Genomic DNA, 20,563 nt, shown 5'->3' with positions numbered 1-20,563 from the left:
TCAGTTCACGTTTTGGTGTTACCTGTTTCGTTTTCTAATCATTATTGCTGACAACTTAAAGGCAGATTAAAGTATGTGCTTCATCTCAGAGGACACATAATGGGCTTTATGCCAAATTACCTTGGTCTATTGAGGAGGAAAAGCAATTAGGCCTGAGAATAAAAAATAAAATAAAAAAAGGTAATGTCCACTTATGGATTCTTGCAGCATCTCATGGGTATCACTAACGTTTCACTGTCAGAAACCCATTAATCCTGATGGGGTGGGGGTTACGATTAGTAGCAAAACGTTGCACTGACCTCTGCTTTCGTCTGCTGCCTGTAAGAGCAAGTGAACATTCATTGCAGATTCATACATCAACCAGAAAGAAAACATACCACTTGACTACAAAAATAATGATAGAAGTCATAGTTAAAGGAGCTTCAAAATTCGCTTACTAGGTGAATAAAATAAAACTACAGTACAATGAACACAGCATGCATGGATGTGAAATATGTTGTAGTATACTTTCTATTGTATACTTTGCAGTGCGTTTTGTACCTGTGACTGTGGGGAAATATGCTATTTCGAGAGCATTAGTGACACCTAGCGGGGAAAGAGGAGTCTGACAGTGCAAAGCTGACCTTGGAATTTCATGCTGATAACAAAAAGCTTATACAATTATTGGTTGATTTTGTCAATATTGGTAAATTATTATTTTAGTAAATGTAGTGTCCACACAGTTTACGTTGTCTAGTTTCACAGCTCCTCCTTCCATTTCATAGCCTACTATTGGCTTCTTCATAACAACAGCATCAGACCAGAAATACAACAAAATGTTCACTAATAACCTTCATTTATACTCCAAAACAAACCTTAGGTTCAAAAGATAAGTATGGAAAGGAAGAAAAAAATAAAATATAAATCAAAGCAATGGACCCTTTTCACAGCCCTGTTATGATGCGTTTCCGCCTTCTTGAACAACGTAAATGTAGCAAACTTTTTAGATTTGTAATTTTTAAAATATTTAGTGTAAATTTATAACATTATACATTGTATTATATTTCCCTGGAATACATTTTAAAAAATCAGTTACCACAGCTGCGATGAGGCTTCTAACACAGCTGCTGAGGGAGTGACAGAAAATGTGGACTGTTTCTCTCTTCTTATTGCTGTATTTTTATCTTCTTTTGCAAAACTGTGAAAGCGTAATCGTTGATTGCTGTTGGAGCATCGGTAACCAAAAAACAAAAAAAATTGCTGTGGTCCCCAATTCACTGCCATTCAAGTTTACCCAACTATGATGACTTCCGCTTCGCGAACAGATGTGTGAAAAGGGTCCATACATTTTGAAACAAAATAAAAGAGCTAGTCCCCTTTCTTTTTCGATCTTTACGGAACGGTGGGGTAGCCAATGTACAGTTGTAACACTTTTTGCTGTACTGCACAAATACAGAGCAGAATAAACATGCCATTTTTTCACAAGAAATACCTTTGTTTTTAATTGAAAGAATCTTTACACTAGTTTTCTAAATGTTACACTAATTAAAACATTTTAGTAGAGTGAACTATGAAACTAAATGAGCTAGCAAATATTTTAAATTGGAGTCCACTTTGAGCCAACTAAAAAATAATAATTCAGTTAATACTTTGAAGAAAGAAATTAAGTGAACGTAAAAATTCTGTGGAACTAGTTTCTAAATATTAATTTATTGAGATGGCTTAACATCTTTTACAGTGTGTCTACAAACAAAATAAATACCAAAAACCAAATACCAAAAACCTGCATTCATTGAGTGCTTTTGTAACAACTGTCCCCATACCAAGTACAGTTTTAACACTACCTCAGGACAGTTGTAATGTGCTAAGGTGATCGGCTTTTTCAATAGCTGCCCCTAAGTTGTGGAACAATCTTCCATTTCATGTCAGGTCTTCACCTACCTTTGCCATTTTAAAATCCAATTTAAAGTCTCAATTTCATTCCTTAACTTTTGAGGTTGTTTGAGGTCTAAAGTGATTTTATGTTTATGTTCTAGTTGTGTTTCCTTTGTGTATGTGTCTTTTAATATTTCTGTTATTGTTTTTAAATGATTCATTATTTCTTGTAGTGTGATTTCCACCTTCATTGTTGTTATTCTTGTCTATGTTTTATTATTGGATTTTTTACTATTGTACAGCACTTTGGCTCAACGGCTGTTGTTTTTAAATGTACTTTAAAAATAAACTTGACTTGACTTGCTAAATAAGGCATTATGCCTAATAAGTGAAATACACTGAGACATTTTATACTCTGTGACTGTTTTCAAGTATTCCTTATGCTTGCATATACAGGTGCATCTCAATAAATTAGAATGTCGTGGAAAAGTTCATTTATTTCAGTAATTCAACTCAAATTGTGAAACTCGTGTATTAAATAAATTCAGTCCACACAGACTGAAGTAGTTTAAGTCTTTGGTTCTTTTAATTGTGATGATTTTGGCTCACATTTAACAAAAACCCATCAATTCACTATCTCAAAAAATTAGAATACATCAAAAGACCAATAAAAAAAACATTTTTAGTGAATTGTTGGCCTTCTGGAAAGTATGTTCATTTACTGTATATGTACTCAATACTTGGTAGGGGCTCCTTTTGCTTTAATTACTGCCTCAATTTGGCGTGGCATGGAGGTGATCAGTTTGCGGCACTGCTGAGGTGGTATGAAAGCCCAGGTTTCTTTGACAGTGGCCTTCAGCTCATCTGCATTTTTTGGTCTCTTGTTTCTCATTTTCCTCTTGACAATACCCCATAGATTCTCTATGGGGTTCAGGTCTGGTGAGTTTGCTGGCCAGTCAAGCACACCAACACCATGGTCATTTAACCAACTTTTGGTGCTTTTGGCAGTGTGGGCAGGTGCCAAATCCTGCTGGAAAATGAAATCAGCATCTTTAAAAAGCTGGTCAGCAGAAGGAAGCATGAAGTGCTCCAAAATTTCTTGGTAAACGGGTGCAGTGACTTTTGGTTTTCATGGACCAACACCAGCAGATGACATTGCACCCCAAATCATCACAGACTGTGGAAACTTAACACTGGACTTCAAGCAACTTGGGCTATGAGCTTCTCCACCCTTCCTCCAGACTCTAGGACCTTGGTTTCCAAATGAAATACAAAACTTGCTCTCATCTGAAAAGAGGACTTTGGACCACTGGGCAACAGTCCAGTTCTTCTTCTCCTTAGCCCAGGTAAGACGCCTCTGACGTTGTCTGTGGTTCAGGAGTGGCTTAACAAGAGGAATACGACAACTGTAGCCAAATTCCTTGACATGTCTGTGTGTGGTGGCTCTTGATGCCTTGACCCCAGCCTCAGTCCATTCCTTGTGAAGTTCACCCAAATTCTTGAATCGATTTTGCTGGACAATCATAAGGCTGCGGTTCTCTCGGTTGGTTGTGCATCTTTTTCTTCCACACTTTTTCCTTCCACTCAACTTTCTGTTAACATGCTTGGATACAGCACTCTGTGAACAGCCAGCTTCTTTGGCAATGAATGTTTGTGGCTTACCCTCCTTGTGAAGGGTGTCAATGATTGTCTTCTGGACAACTGTCAGATCAGCAGTCTTCCCCATGATTGTGTAGCCTAGTGAACCAAACTGAGAGACCATTTTGAAGGCTCAGGAAACCTTTGCAGGTGTTTTGAGTTGATTAGCTGATTGGCATGTCACCATATTCTAATTTTTTGAGATAGTGAATTGGTGGGTTTTTGTTAAATGTGAGCCAAAATCATCACAATTAAAAGAACCAAAGACTTAAACTACTTCAGTCTGTGTGCATTGAATTTATTTAATACACGAGTTTCACAATTTGAGTTGAATTACTGAAATAAATGAACTTTTCCACGACATTCTAATTTATTGAGATGCACCTGTATATCAGTTCTATCACATTAACTGGAAATACTCTCATGGTTTCCTAACCCTGATACGAGGCATCCTGTGACATGTAACACACATGCAAACAAACAAAAACACATTTACAATCATATTTTTGGACTAAATCTTGACTACTTACAGACAAAATCATTTCCACTGCATAATGTTCTGTCTGTCTGTCTGCCTGCCTGACTGCCTGCCTGTCTGTCTGTCTGTCTGCCTGTCTGTCTGTCTGTCTATCTATCTGTCTATCTAAGCTTTCTGACTGAAGTAAAGCTAACAAAGCTCTAGGAGCATTTGCTACCATGTTACTTATGTTTGTCTGATTTTTTCATTAAAAATTGGTACTTTTTTCATCCAAAATACATTAACTGAAGTAGACAAATCAATAATTATAACAAGCAAAGTTTCCTTTCATGGTCATTCAGAAATAATGATTTATTCACAATGAAAGAGGAGTAAGAAAACAGAGAAAGGATGTCAATGTAGTGATGCATACAGAAAATGAAAGTTCAAACTTGCATTAGAAGGGAAATATTCACAGTGTTTCAACTGTACTCCATTACAACTGTACTCGGTGTACCCAGTTTTTTCTGAGGTGTCGATTATTGCTGTGTTTGGCGGGATGTTCAATGTAGTTACAAGGCTGGGCTCGAAGCCCCTTGAGCAAATGTGTCTAGTTTTACTTTTAACAGTTTTAAAATCATGAAATATTTCAAATGTATATATATATATATATATATATATATATATATATATATATATATATATATATATATATATATATATATATATATATGAATATTCTCTATACCCCCATGGTCTTTTCAGCCACTAGGTGGAGACATAATTTACAAGCCATCATTATAAGCCAAAAATGTTTACAAGCCATCATTATCGTTATTTAAAATGTAAGCCCACTAAGGTTTTAAGATGATAATCACTGTGTAAAAGATTAAGAAGCAACATTATTGTCAGAGAGGTAAAAAGCTTTACATTTTAAACGAACTGGTTATGGATCCGCCATTTGTTTACCGGTCATAATGTTGTTAAAAGTTGACGGATGAAAACGGTCTTTAATTTATTCTGAACGGAGACACATTCAAAAAGAATATTATTATTATCATTGTATGTGTCTGTTATTTGACCGTGGGACTCTGTAAGGGGGAGGAAACTGGGTGTTGCCCGTTCTTTACGTCGACTGAATCTAACAGCATAAGCAGCACACAGACTATAACGCACACACACGCGCGCACACTCAGATTTGAGTTCAGTCTGCGCGAGCACTGCGTAACTGCTACTTCAGTGAGACACTTATCCAGTAACCGGCTTTAAAAATATCCTATAGAAACCGACACCATGGGCGTGGAAGGCTGCACAAAATGCATCAAATACTTGCTGTTCTTCTTCAATTTCATTTTCTGGGTAAGTGGTCATTCACCTTGTGCGATGGTCTTATGTCTGGCCCTAGAGACCGCCATTGGTTCTGATTATCCTTCATGTTTTCAGTCGTCGTGAACTGACATTTTAATCGGAAGAAAATTTGCGCCGCTAAATTTAATAACGGACAGCCTAGATTATCGTGCACGTTATGGCTTGTAATATTTAACTAACTGAAAATTACACCTTTTTTTTCTTACAAATGTTTTATGTAAATGACACATTGGATTATAGAATAGGCGGTACTAAAGGATAAACAGTAAATAAAGCGAAAGAGCCGTTTTTCGTCAGAGCGAAAATAACGCGGTCACGGGCGGGAGAGTGCAGCGACAACACCTTTCAGCTACCGACCATTAAAACCTCCCAACAAAGAGTTCTCCTATGTATATTATACCTTATTTAATGTCTATGTTATTACTGCACTACTAAATAATATGCTCTGCCATGTCACACTCGGCGACACTATGAAGTCATAAAGGACAACAGTGAGACAGTTGGCGTTGTCTGATCCCTCCCGTTCGTTTTTGGTTGGAAAGGACGTTGGAAAAGTGAATGGCAATAAAATATTCCAGACAGCCAAATCGCTTAAAGAGGTTTTGTCTCATTATGCCAGTGTTAATAGTCATGTAGTCATAGCTATATACTGTATATCTTATAAGAGTTGACCACTTTTAATTTCAAAATAGATTTTTCTGACACTCATTTCTAATCAGGAATGTACTCTTGCTCAACAGTCTTCAGTAGTAGAATCCATAACTGATATGAAAGTACAAGCACGCACATATAAAACTTGAAGGGATTAATGGTTTAAAGAGCTGGATTTGAACCATTGCTCACATAACAGAACACATTTCAAGTCTATGCAACTAAAAAAAAAAGGCTCTTCACAAGTATACAGTGTTCCTGTATTTGTGTCTTTTACAACACTAAACAATTAAAGAAATATTCCGGGTTCAATACAAGTTAAGCTCAATCGACAGCATTTGTTGCATAATTTTGATTACCACAAAAATTTATTTTGACTGTCCCTCCTTTTCTTTAAAAAAAGCAAAAATCTAGGTTACAGTGAGGCACTTATCTCCAATGAATAGGGGCCAATCCTTAAACGTTAAAATTCGCACTGTTTCAAAGTATTGCCGCCACAAGACATAAATAGTACGCTTGTTAACATGATTTTATGACAACAAACCCTAAAATGACTGTAAATATGAAAATGTTAAAATGTTTACTGCTCAAGTAATACATGAGTTTTAACAGAAATGCTTTTGTAAAATTGTAAGCTTCACATTTCTGCCTTTAAACCCTCCAAAAATTGGCCCCATTCACTTCCATTGTAAGTGCCTCACAGTAAACTCAATTTTAGCTTTTTTAAAGAAAAAGACAGACAAGTCTAAATACATTTTTGTGGTAATCAACATTATCCCACAAATGCTGTCGATTGAGCGTAACTTGTATTGAGTATTCCTTCAAAGTCAGTCACCATGCCATTTACTGGGTTGGAAATATACATCCAAAATAGCTGGTTTATTAATCATTAACTTTTTTAATTTAGTCTCTTGGTAGATAATTTATCACCAGAGAAACTGAGAAGTGCATTGTGTTTGTGATAATTGTGTAAAAAATAGTAGCAAAGGATGTTAAATCTAAACTTTTCTTCCTTTTCTTCCCAGAAAGCAGCATCATAAACAATACAACTGGAAACAAATTATCAGTAAAGCTGCAGTCTGAGGCACAGGTCATATTTCAAGACATATTGAGAAACAAGATTAAATCTTTTAGCCAATAAGAACTTTTTATGTAAAAAGAAACCAAACCAACCAGACAAACTCAAAGCAAATTTTCCCTCTTGCTAATGGGTTTAACACCCATTCTCTACTGTCCCAACAGGTGGTCAGATCCTTCATGTGTGAACATGGCAAAACAACATGATGGCCAATTAGGGACAGGACACTATGTATTTTACTTAGTGAGCTGAGACATATAGATTGTGGTGGAAAAATACCTTTAGAGATGTTAGAATTAGTCCACTGCCAAGCCCTTTTGACCAGTTTGACACTAGTTACACCTTAAGCAGGAAGTTGTGGTTACTGGAGGTTGGGTTCAGGGGTCTGAAAGAGGGTCTGGTGCTTCTACCACTGAATCTTAGCATGGACATGCCAGACATTCTACAACCACCTCTCACTGGGTCAGGGGGCAAAAATAGGGCCCTCACCACACTGGTGGCAACAGAGTGGAGATGTACGAGAGGCTGATCTGATTCTAAGACCCTTTCACAGGGTGATAACAGTGTGTGAGTGAGAGAGTGAGTGAGTGAGTGAGTGAGTGAGTGAGTGAGTGAGTGGGTGGGTGAGTGAGTCTGGGTGGGTGGATGTCAATTTCGACATGTTGCAGGAAATCTTAAGCAACATGGTGCAGTTTTTCATATCTCATAGTGTTGTCACGATAACAAAATTGCAGTAGTCGGCACCAGTACCAGTAAAATTTCACAATTCTCGATGCCAGTTTCAGATTACATTACAGATATCACATCAAAAATGTATAATATGCTACTGAACACACTTTTTTTTAGCCTAGTTAAAATGTTAAATAATGTAAATAATAAATTAAAACAACTGCATGTTTCCTTCAATTGTTTTTCAGTTGGCCCAGTGACATTTTTTTCCCCCAAATGTTGTTTTCTGTTTGTATTTTTCCTGAATTCTGTTTTGAAGTTTAATTCAACTTCATTAAAATGGTGTCTAATCAAATGAATTCATAAAACTTTAATAAAATGAAAATATACCAGTTGCTTTCAACATACCATTGCAATTTTTATTTATTTTTTTATTATCAAATAAAGTGCTTCTGTAAAGATCTCACAGCATAATCTAAAACACAACATCGGTCTTATTTGAAAAGTGCTGCACAACAGAGCATAAAATTCATGACAGAATATAAAGGAAAACATTGATACAAACTTTTATTCAGTACAACAGCACTCTTGCTTGTGAGATATTGTGTAAATATTATTATCATTATTATTGTGAATATACATTTTAGTGAATATTACATTTTATTGTAAATTATTAACATATTTCTGTAGCAAATTGAATGAAGCTTTTATTTTGACAGGCTTTTCAATTTGTGTGTGTTTCTGATGGTAGCTTCACACCTCCGGATAAGCAGTTGTTTAAATGGCCCAGTGTGATTATTAACATGCAAAATGCTGTGATTGAATTATATAAACATAGTCTGCAGGCACTACATGCTTCACAGTGAATAAGCACACTCTTCTGTCATCTGTTACAACATGCACAACGCTGATTTTAACATATGAGCAATTTCATACATTTACTGTAAAGCTTGCAGCACATGCACAGTATATTTATTCAATTAAATGGCATCCTTTTGCGGTTTAATAGTCATACTAGGACTTATCATGATTTTAATTAAAATAATTGTGCATTTATTTTTTTCGAATTATTTTTTGAGCATTTGAAAGCTGTCAGACAGCACACGGGTATCGAATTGTGTCAGTGCTCAGTACTGCAAATATGCATAAACACTGGTATCATGATTTTGTTTTATTTTTTATTTTTTTAGTATCGACTTGGAACTAAATTACTGGTACTCGATTACTTTTGATATCTCTACTTATGGCATTGGTCTCTCTACATGTGTTCCCTTGGCAACGAACCTAAAAATTTGTTTATGGCTGACTTTCTGTCGTCGTAGGGCAAAATCAGCAGTCTTACAGTGTTCAGTGTGACATGCTTACCAACGGCCGATTAATAGCCTTTGCGATGATCTTTAGCCTCCAACGAAGATCTGGCAGTGTCAGAAATTTAGCATCGCAGCCGTATAATGTGACTGCGGTCAGATGAGATATTCCACTCCTCTTTCGCACCCCAGTTCACTTAGAAAGAAACCTGCTCCACATCTGCACCATAGCAACATTTGTGCCCAGTTATCACTCTACTCAAGCTCTTTCATTATTTTTTCTTCTTTTAATTTAAGATAAAAAGTTTTAATAAATAATTAATAGTCATGTAGTCATAGCTATATACTGTATATCTTGAAAATACAGAAAATACTTGGAGAAAAGTGTAACACTTCTGCAATATGAAAGCATTATTCCTCGTATTAAATACAGAGCTTAAGGGTACGTTTACACGACAACGATGTACTAAAAATGGAAACGTTTTTCCTTTGCTTTTTTGAAAAGTTTCGCGTACAGACGACAATGTTGTCAAAACGATCCCCGTTCACACGGATCCGCGAAAACGACTAAAAACGCTGTATTATGCATGCCAGGCCAGTAGTTGCTGATGTCACTTTGTAAAGAAACAATACGCGCCTGCGCACATAAGCATTCTTCCACAGAGCGGTGAACAATGAAGATGGCGAAAGCATCGAGCAATTTTGTCTGGACGGACGATGAGATTGCTTTATTAATACAAGTCTTGAGCAGCACAAACACAGTCCTTTAGTCCGCCATTGTAGTTTTGAATGTCTCACGCATTGTTTTGAAGTTCTGACACTCATGCCTATAGACTGAACACATAATACGCGTGCACGTGACGTCATCGTTTTCACAAATTTGCGTTTTTCTAACTTTACACGGAGACGATAACGGCATCGTTTTCAGAAACTTGCACGTTGAAACCCGTTTTCAAAAGTTTGCGTTTTCAGGCCCCAAAATGTCATTGTCGTGTAAACAAACAGCCAAAACGCATAAAAAGTTTTTAGTTGAAAATGTTGTCGTGTAAGCGGCCCCTAAAAAAACAAAAATAAATAAATGATTGCATTTTCTTAACATGTTTTTTCTTTGCATTTATCATGCATTTTCTTTACAATTTCTTTTAATTACTATTTTACTTTTAATAAATTTACTTTAAACATCTGTAAACTTCTTTGGTAAAGATTCACACCACTCCAATTTCATAAAAAAATGAACAGTTTATATTGTTAAGTATTTATGGGACGTTTTAATCCAAATCAGCAGATACAACTGGATAAAATAATAGAAATCTCTGTAATGTTTGTGCATTATCCATAGGGAATTTGCAAGCACAATATATTATTAGCCTACATGAATTTTCGAAATTTTGAGTGGCCGATAGGTTACTAATAGAGGAGGAGAAAGATGTACAATAACCCACCTTTTTTGTTTTCTCCAATGTGAACGCAGAACTTTGTAAATTTTCAGGCCACAAGTCTTTCTGTTTCCACAATGAATCTTTGCTTTTGGTAGCTAATTATTACTGTAGGTTAACTCCCCCACTGGCGCGTCATTCTCAACATCTGTAATTTTTTTGTATTTGTGATAAGAATGTCTTATTAAGGGCTTATTTGACAGGTGATGGAGTGGTATTGGAGCAACGGAAATGTTGATGCCCTGACTTTAAGAAAAAAAAAAAAACACTCTTCCGGGCAAAACTCGCCGGTTTGTTTTTATTCAAATAACAATCTACAGTATATACTTCTGTTAAATGAACAATCATGTTCACTGATCGGGATGATTGGGACCACCGATGTGTATTGTAGAGTCTGACATAATGTCGCACAGTGTGCCATAGCGATCTCAATGCATTCATATCGTACAGTCTGACAAGTAACAATCTTAAAGGATTGTAAAAACCTACAGCGTATAGCGGGCTTAAGTTCTGTCTGTTTTGAGACCGCACGCAACAACAAACCCAGAGTGAGAGAGTCGTGAACAAATGACTCTTTTGAATCAGGTCTTTTTCATGAATCACCCGAAAAGAACTGAGGGTTTGAACTCAGGAGCTCAGGTTAGCAGTTTGAATCAGATTCACTTTCTCAGCAAATCAGCCTTCAGGGAGCTCACAACTGGGAGTGCAGACATTTCAAAATAAGAGTCCCATATGTATTTCGGGCTTCTTTTTAATTAAAAGTCCCGTATTGTGTACCACTTTTTTAATCATATAGTGTAATCATCTATATATATGAGATCAAGCTTTTAACACTTGAGGAACTTGTACACAACTATTACACAATATTCATAGATGCTCAAGAAGACAACAAACTACTATATGCATACTATATGTAATTATCTGTAATGTAGATTCTGAAGGGCAGTACTAAATAAAAAAATCTTTTATCTCTTATATTTGTATAAAATATGAAAGGGGTGTGAACATTTGAGACAAAAGTGAATGCAAATTTATCTTCTCAACAAAATATTCTGATTATTATACCTCCGATTTATGGGTTATCAGCTGTCTTAATTTTCTTCTGCTTTCTATCTTGTTTCTGAACAGCAATCTAAATCAAGCAATTCTGTGATTTAGCGACTAAAAACAGCCATTTGGCTCCTTAATGTTTCAGTTTAGGAGCCAATGGCTCCTATGTCATTGTTTTTTAGTCTGGAGCACTGATTTATCTTAGGCTGACACTTAGCTACACTGTAAAAAATGAGTATGGGGAGTTGTTATTGTTATTGGATACCCTAATTCAGTCTTGACTTGAATAAAATTAGTGAATTTAGATGATACCACATGATGTAAATGTTTAGGTTATTTTACAAAACATTTTGTCACAGTGAATTTTTAAAATTCAGAATAATTACATTTGTGTTCATAAACCATGTGACTGTCCTCTTTTGGACCGTTATGCGTTCCCCCAGGTTAGACTTCCTTCCTTACCCCTTACCAGGAAGGTAATTCTCAAAATATTGATGTTTTCGTCTTTAGAAATGCAGTTAAACATTTGGAAAAAATAAAAACAATGTCAACCAGGTCACAAATATTTAGAACATGAAGATTGAAGAGAAGAAGTTCATGTAGAGAGTTACATGATGTAATTTGTTCTGATTTACCCTGCAAGACACAAAGCACAAATTAGAGCTGGTACACTTAGTTTGTTGGCTCTTTGAATTTTATGTAATCAAAAGTTTTAACCGGAAAGCCCTATAAATGTAGTTGGCAACTCTGAGTGAGGTATGTGGGTGTTTGTGGTGAGAAAGGTAGATGGGATGGGTTGGTTTGTGTTCATCACAGTGGGTGTTTGGGTTTTAAGCACAAATAGTAAAGGGGGACCCATGCTGCCATGTCCCATCTTCTCTGTCGGATTTGACTTGAGTCAGTCACCAGCTACATGTATTGTCAGTGACCACGTTTACATACACTTAAGAAAGCTGTGTATTCTTCTTTTTTTGCAGAAAGCGGCATTCTGAAGCGTCATGGAAACAAGAACATTTTCTTTACGCCGTTTAAGGAATTAAGAGAAAGAGTCTTTAACACACCCAGGTTTCTCCCTGAGAATGCGGTTATGTGGTCATGTAAACACATTAGCAGCATTCTTACAGGTTTTTGAAGAGTGTACATGTGCGTGGAACAGACGGAATAACTAATGTCATAGGATGGAGCCATACACCAACAAGTCAACACAGCGGAAAGAATTCAACATTTCTGTGGGAAAAGGGAAAAGCACATACACTATAAAATATAACCGTTTATATACACCAATTTAAAATATTGACTACTGTCCCTCACATCCTTGTATATGCGCTCAAGTACATTGGGGGAATCCCAGAGTTTGTAAGAGGGAAACCCATATTGTACCGCAATTCCAACCAGGTTGTGATGGAAAGTTAAGAAAACAAACACAACAACACCTCTGGGATATCTGGAAATAAAGGGAAGCAAAAGAGAATAAAATAGCAAAGTCTTACTCGGATCCCATGTTTGTTTTTATGTGTTTGAAATTACGTTGCTGTGGAGAAAGCTGCTTACTGACTGAGCCACATGTATCCACCTTATTTTGCAACGAGCAGGCAGCTGCATTTCCGGCGAGTGTGACAAAGTTCCGCTGTCATCAGAATCAGAATGAGCTTTATTGCCAAGTATGCTTCCACATACAAGGACATTTTCTTGGTGACAGAAGCTTCCAGTGCACAAAAAAACAACAACAACAAGACAGATAATTTTCTAACTTCAGCATTTATAGTAAAAGTGTAAGTAACTATATGACCAGTGAGTGTGAACTATTTATTAGGTAAATGGTTCAGCAAAACACTTCTTTACTAATGTTTCTTGCTGGATTAGCTGATATTTTCTCTTCACTGCCAACTGTCATTTGGAGAAAAGTGCAACGGCGGAGCGCATCAAGTATACATGCCCTGCTGCACACGGGACCTGTTGCGGTGTCAGGCGGAAGTATAAACTTTCCTATGTAAGTTCAGTTAAATTATTGAAACTTTGGAACTTGAGAGGGAACGATGTCCTTGAATTATGTCTCATCCAAATCATTGTTGCTCTAGACATCCCCAGTCAGCAGTAAACCTGTCTTTTAAGGGGAATCTCCATTTACTCAGATATTCCTGAACTCTCAGTGAATTTAATGTGAAACTTCTCTCTGCTGAGGACGAGTTGTGGAGTCTGAAGAGGGATAGAGTTTCTCCATGTGCCATCATTTCAGAACCTCTCCCTTTGGCTGGGCTTCTACACTGCTTGGCCAAAAAAAAAAAGTTGCAGTTTGGTTATAATTAAGCAGATACTTAAGAGCCTATGACTGGATCATTATTGCAGCGATTAATATGTTTCAGCTGGCAACAATTCTTTTAACCCAAACAGATGCAGTGTGTAGCTTCTCATTTCTTAAACAACCATGTCGGAAGATGTATCCCGTGGTCGTGGAAAAGATGTTACTGTGTTTCAGAAGTGTGTTACTGTGACTGCATCAAGCAAAGAAAACAGCTAAGGAGATTGCTGAAATCACTGGAATTGGGTTAAGAACTGTCCAACGCATTATTGAAACCTGGAAGGATTGAGGTAAACCATAATCTTTGCAGATAAAATGTGGTCGGAAAAAAATCTTGAATGATTATGATCGGAGATCACTAAAACACTTGAAGTCACATCATAAAAAATCAACAGTAGAACTCATGGCTATGTTTAATAGTGAAATTAAGAGCATTTCCACATGCACAATGTGATGAGAACTTACAGGATTAGGACTGTGTGTGTGGCTGTGTGGCCACAAGAAAGCCACTTGATAGTGAGGCTAATTGGAAAAAATGACTTCAGTTTGCTTGGGAGCATAAAGATTGGACTGTGGAGCAATGGAAAAAGGTTATGTGGTCTGATGAGTCCAGATTTACCCTATTTCAAAGCGATGGGTGCGTCAGGGTAAGAAGTGAAGTGCATTAAACAATGCACCTGTCATGCATAGTGCCCACTGTACAAGCCTCTGGAGGCAGTGTTATGATCTGGGGTTGCTTCAGTTGGTCTAGTCTAGGCTCAGCAATGATTATGCAGCAATAAAATGAAGTCAGCTGACTACCTGAATGTACTGAATGACCAGGTTATCCCATCATTGGATTTTTTTCTTCCCTGATGGCATAGGCATATTCCAGGACAACAGTGCTAAGATACGTCGGGCTGAAATTGTGAAGAGTGGTTCAGGGAGCATGAGGAATCATTTTCTCACATGAATTGGACACCACAGGGTCCTGACCTTAACCCCATTGAAAGTCTTTGGGATGTGCTGGAGAAGACTTTATGGAGTGGTTCGACTCTCTGTCATCAATACAAGATCTCGGCCAAAAATTTATGATGCCATGACGAATGCAAGCCATAATCAAAGTTAAATTCGGTCCAATGAAATATTAGAGAATGCAACTTTTTTTTTTTGTGTATTTACTCAGTTGCTAAGCAGCGGGCTGCCTGAGCTCTAGAATGGGCCTATCTGGCATTTTGAGAGACTGAGAAAGACAGAAGGAGAGAGTTGGAAGGAACTCTTTCTCTCACACATTTACCTTCTCGGGAAAAGCTTTTTTTATCTTTTGAGAAGAAGAATGTTCTTTACTCAGAAATTGTTTATTGACCTCATCACAGAATATCCTAGCATCACTCGATATTATGTGAAGAGGTCCATAAACAGTTTCTGAGTAAAGAACATTCTAAGTTTAAGACTGAGTACTAGTGTTTCCATTGTTTTAAAATACTTTCTCCTACCCCAGCTTAATATTCATAGTATAAGTAAGCCAATTGTAGGTTCATTTCCAAGAAAAGTTTAAACACTGTGTCTATGTCGCACCATCAAAACATTGCTCTGTATATTTGAGCATCCCAACTAGCCTGATACAGAAACATTCAGTATGTTTACATGCACTTTAAAAGTTAGGTTTCAGTCGGACTAAAACAGTGATTCGTCTTTGTAAAATGTCATGAAAATGCTTTAGTACCAGTCTGATTTTTGAAAAAGTCAGATTAACAGACCAAGATAATGCAACTGTAGCTCGGCTTTGTCCAGCGTGTATACACATAAATCAGACCACAACTAGACATGGCTATATGCGCATGCATGATCCGAAAAACAGGTGACGCGCAACGTGTATTTAACCTTGCGCATTTGTCATCATTCCTTCAAATATTCAATTATACATTATATCACGTATACTTGGATAGAAAGATTACATAGCTCAACTATGCAAAATCCTGCTGTAGTTTGATAGCTGCACATGTAAACGTACAGATTGGGTCAACCAGAAATTTTAACAACCAATGGAAGACAGGAGGAGTGTTCTTGTAACATGTTTGAAACAATTATTTTTTAAATTGCGTTTGGTGACACTAGATGCACTAAATTACACACTTCACCTTTAACCCTTCCTTGGCCTTTGCAGAACTTTCTGACCCATTTGGAACCATTTTAAAAAGTGTCAAAATGACCCGCAACACCAAGGAAGTAGTTTTCGCAATGAAATAAAATATTCAAGAATAACAGATATATATATATATATATATATATATATATATATATATATATATATATATATATATATATATATATATTATGTGGTTATGTTTGCTCAAAAAACCTCCATCTTGATTTTGGCGCTAAGAGAAGAGGCTCTGGTTTCTTTTTAAACTAACAAGTGTGAAAGACCAGTAACAGTGGGAGCAACTAAGAGAAAGTCCCCAATGTTCCCCTTGTGATCCTATTATGTGTGTGTTCGATTTTCGGGGTATGGTGTGTAAGAACTGCACCAACAAATGCCTTTTGGTTTGACCAGGTGTGAATAGCTTTAGCGATGCAGCTGTTCGCAGATGTAGAACTGGTGTGTCTGTGTGTCTGTGTGTGTGTGTGTGTGTGTGTGTGTGTGTGTGTTGATTGGTGGATTCTAGAAAGGGGAAGAGATAAGAAAGTTTGAGAAAAGAAAGGAAGGAAGTTGGATTCCATTGTTTTTTTCAGTCAGAGTTGAGTGCTCTGCCCATCCCAGCATCTTTGTTTGTGATCTCTGCTTCACATTCCCGTTACTCTCCCCTGTGTGGTGTAGCTGGATCTCCTTGCATCTAACAGCACCCACCAGGTTCTCCAGTCCTCTTTATCTGCACTCTGCATTCCTCCACACAGCCTACGCATTCCTGACAAGATCCAGCTGCTCTCGCAGGGCCCAGCTCTTGTCTGATTTGACAGTGATTTAGCTGTAAATAAAGCCATATAAACAAAGCCAAATAAACCCCTTATGCTTGTCACGCACTCCACCCCCCCCCCAGAACTTTCCCACTCCTCATCCCCTCACCCATACAATACCACACATTGTAACGCTACTTTAAATGGTCATCTCAGCTGCCTACGCCCTCTTTGCTTTTCCCCTTTTTTCTTTGCAATCCCTCCCTCCCCCAGCCACAAGAGTCTATGAACACCCTCTCTTGTGAATATGCCATGTGTTTACTGGCCTTACTCAACTGAATGCTCATCAGTGTGAGCCATATGAAGAGAAAAGAGGTCTGAACTATGCTGGATGTGTGCTGCTGTGGCATACAGTGATGTTTTGATATTCTTAACCCTCGGCACTGTGGGCCTCTAGATGGGGTCTGTAACAAGATCCCTCCCTCCCCTGACTCACAGAATGTGTGGATCTTTTTTCTTTGTTAAATGGAAAGAAAATAGACGACAGGGGTTTGAGACAGATAGCAACCCAGGGATACTGACAAAATGCATCCACACACCACTTTAATAACCTAGAGAAAATAGGAAGTTGTATGGAAATAATGTAAATGTATAAAGACCACAAAAAGGCTACAAGCTGCTAGTTCCTTTTTGTGTGTGTGCAGATATAGATTTGACCCTTAAACTATTTCCATTATGGAGAAACCAAATGTGTTCAAGTCTCACAAGTCTCTTACTCTTACTTTTTTTTAGCTTGCTGGTTGTGTAGTGTTGGGGGTTTCACTGTGGCTTCGTCATGACTCAAAGACAAGCAGTCTTCTGGACCAGAAGTTTGAGGACATTGAAGCACCCAGCACCTTCTACATCAGTAAGAGAATACCCACCTCTCTCTCTCTTTACCTTGCATTACCTATCACCTCTTCTCCTTCCATTTATTTTTTCCATCTCTCATTTCTTCTCTGCCAGAGAGTCTGTGGTCACACAGAGTGCAATGACTGCAACAAATGGTTTGTAAAGTAAAAGTCTAGAGTGTATTATTTGAATATATCTCTTTACAGAGTATGATCTTAGTGTTTGCTGTTCAGAGAGAGTTTTTCTCTTGGGTGGCACAAGTGTTTTATAATCAGTTCAGAATTTTTCTGTGAGTGAACAGGCACACTGCCACTAAGAATAAACACAGCATGTTAAACAAAGATGCTGCTCGTAAAGCCCAGTCATGCCTAGTAAAAGATGATATTCCAGCTTTTATTCTCTTATTGAACATGGACACATACACAAAACAAATCCCTTTTGATATATTACTATATTGTTCTTGTTTGTTTACTTATTAAAATGGCACAACAATCAATTTTTTATAGAATTTATAATCTATTTCTTCTTATTAAAGAACTGATGTAAAATTATGGTTAGCTAAAGTGTATAAGCATAATCAGCCAAATGGAGATAGTTGTCGCTCAAATATTCCCTCATGTGTGATAGCTCAACTCCAACACTCAAGTTTAAATGTCATCGCTCCACTCCTCGCTCATGAGCGCTCATGAGGGAGAGCGATGTTGGAGCAGAGCGGCATGAAATGAGAAAGAAATTAGGCATAATTTTTAGGTACAAAAAAATCCCTCTTCTTATTGGCACATGACCTAATATTGCATGGCGCAGTACAAACAATGCCTTAATGTAGGCTGCTTAAAAAAATAGCCTTGTTCTCTCTGCACTATGTGGACGTAGTTATTTTATATAGGGATGTGGGGTAATGTAACAGCCTAATTACCAGAGCTTCTCTTTTATTTTAATCCCGTGCTAATTTTTCATGTCACTAATTTTCCCTGACTTTTTGTGGGCTACGCGTTCCCGCGCTGGTAAAGATAATGGTGTCTTTTACCTATCAAACACCCCTGTTATTCTTATCCCATGTGAATTGACATGTTGGTAAAAAACCAGTGAATCTGCACTGTCCAGCCTGTGAACACTTTAACTCATTGTTTCTATAGTTCACTAAGTGTCTGAAGTGAATGTTAGTCATTGAGAAGACACCAGAACACGTATGGCGCACTTTAAAAGTTCATCTAACGGTGGCTGTTGCGTACTGACAGATGCATATGAAACAAACGAACATGATTTTTTTTTTTATTAGGAAAATTAGAAAAGGACACAAGTGCTACTTTTGTGATTTGATCAGAGTGAATGGGAAAAATTGTGTTGAGCCCCGTATTTTGCTACATATTTTCCGGAGAGACAAATAAAAATGTGAATAGTTTGTCCATATTTTTAATTCAAGAGTGTACTGTAGGATTACTGGCTTGCTAATGTAACCATTTCTGATAATCCCAGATACATATGAACATATTTAATACTTCATAATTAACCAGCACAGCTAAATAACATACATTTTCTGATGCGTCAGTTACGCATGACAGCAGTGTGTAAATGCAGTCCACACTCTCATCTCTGTGATTTATACAGACATCGCTTATCCTGTGCGAATCGATGATAAACTTTACAGACGTCTGCGGTAGCCTAATAAAATGATTTTACTTTACAGACGTATGTCCGGGAAACTAATGTGTGTTTTGAACTGCCTCTGCGCTCTCACCTCACTGTAGTCTGTTGTTGGAATCGGCACCTGTCACCATCAGCTTGCGAATCACACAGAAATTAAATACTGCCTCATCTCTGATAATCCACTCTATTTAAAATCTTGGACCTTCACAAACAGCCTATTAATGTGGCCACACGTGAAATGTAGTGCATTCTCTTTGGAGCGGAAAGTGAGCACCTTGTGAGCGGCCGTCTTGTGAAACGTGCTCCTCGCTCCAGTGAAATTCTGATCACTCCGCTCACATGCTCTGATTTAAAGTGAAGAATGATAACTTTTGGTCAATAAATGTTTAACTCACTGGACAACTGTTGAGGTGTGGAGCAGTGAACCCTGAAGTGACACACACCAAAATTATTTTTGCAGTCTCACCCTTAAGTGAGATCAGTTTAAACACAAATGTGAAGAATGTGAAGAAAAAATAAAATACATTTAAAAAGTCTAGTACATATAATTTGTATACACCTCTTTACACAAGATAATCTTAATACTCTTAATTTTATTGTTGTTTTTGTTGCTTTATATACAATGTGTCTAACCTCTAAGAAGAAACATTTTTTTGGAATCACCATAGAACGTTTTCTTCTTTAGTTTACGCAACCACATCAAACATTTACACATTAGCACTTTGCTCTTCAGTGACAGACAAGTAAACCTTTTTTCAAAGTATAAATCTTCAATTTTGTACAAAAACAGACCTGTGGCTCCCATGAAAAACAGACCTGTTTGCTCCCATTTACATTTGTGAGGTCAGATGTTAGTGTTTAGGACTTTGACAGACCCACAGGTGGACTGCTTCTGGTTGTGACTGTTCAAATATGTTTATTCAGGAATACATTAGCTCTGCTCCTGACAAACATCATCATTCAGTGGGAGGGGGAAGGGGAGGACGATAAGCATTTGAATGTTTTTTTTGCACAACAGAGGATGGTTCATTCATTTGGCTTTATAGTATAGTCGGAAATGTGTAATTATTTACAATTTGTACAATTATGTACAAACTATGTCACCCAACTTAATTGCAAAAATAAGGTTCATAGAGCACTTTGTTTCTCCACAGTCAGTTTTATGTCATCCATCGCCAATACAAGAAACTGGTAAGTTCTGAAATTACCGGCCAAACAGGCTGTCGTGTGTATTTGTTTACCACTGCTGTTACTGCTGCACTTGGCTGTGTACGGGTATTGCTGTTAAGCCTGTAGACCTGTGCCATGTATCACAAAGAAAGCTGAACAAACTCAGTATTC

The 20,563-nt window shown here is 37.3% G+C and overlaps 1 protein-coding gene across 1 annotated transcript in view; it reads left to right on the top strand.

Moving 5' to 3' along the window:
• Nucleotides 1-5,117: 5,117 nt before the first annotated feature.
• LOC127454922 (CD81 protein-like) overlaps nt 5,118-20,563 on the top strand; it is a 50,670-nt gene continuing 35,224 nt past the window's right edge. Inside the window, exons 1-2 of the mRNA XM_051722461.1 lie at nt 5,118-5,308; nt 17,477-17,591. Of these exons, the coding sequence (XP_051578421.1) occupies nt 5,243-5,308; nt 17,477-17,591 (181 nt within the window). The 5' untranslated portion in view covers nt 5,118-5,242. The remainder of the gene's footprint in view (nt 5,309-17,476; nt 17,592-20,563) is intronic.

This window comes from Myxocyprinus asiaticus, chromosome 2 (assembly GCF_019703515.2).
Source record: "Myxocyprinus asiaticus isolate MX2 ecotype Aquarium Trade chromosome 2, UBuf_Myxa_2, whole genome shotgun sequence".
NCBI lineage: Eukaryota > Metazoa > Chordata > Actinopteri > Cypriniformes > Catostomidae > Myxocyprinus > Myxocyprinus asiaticus.
Note: the sequence above shows the minus strand (reverse complement) of the source record. Positions and strands in the feature narration are given on the sequence as shown.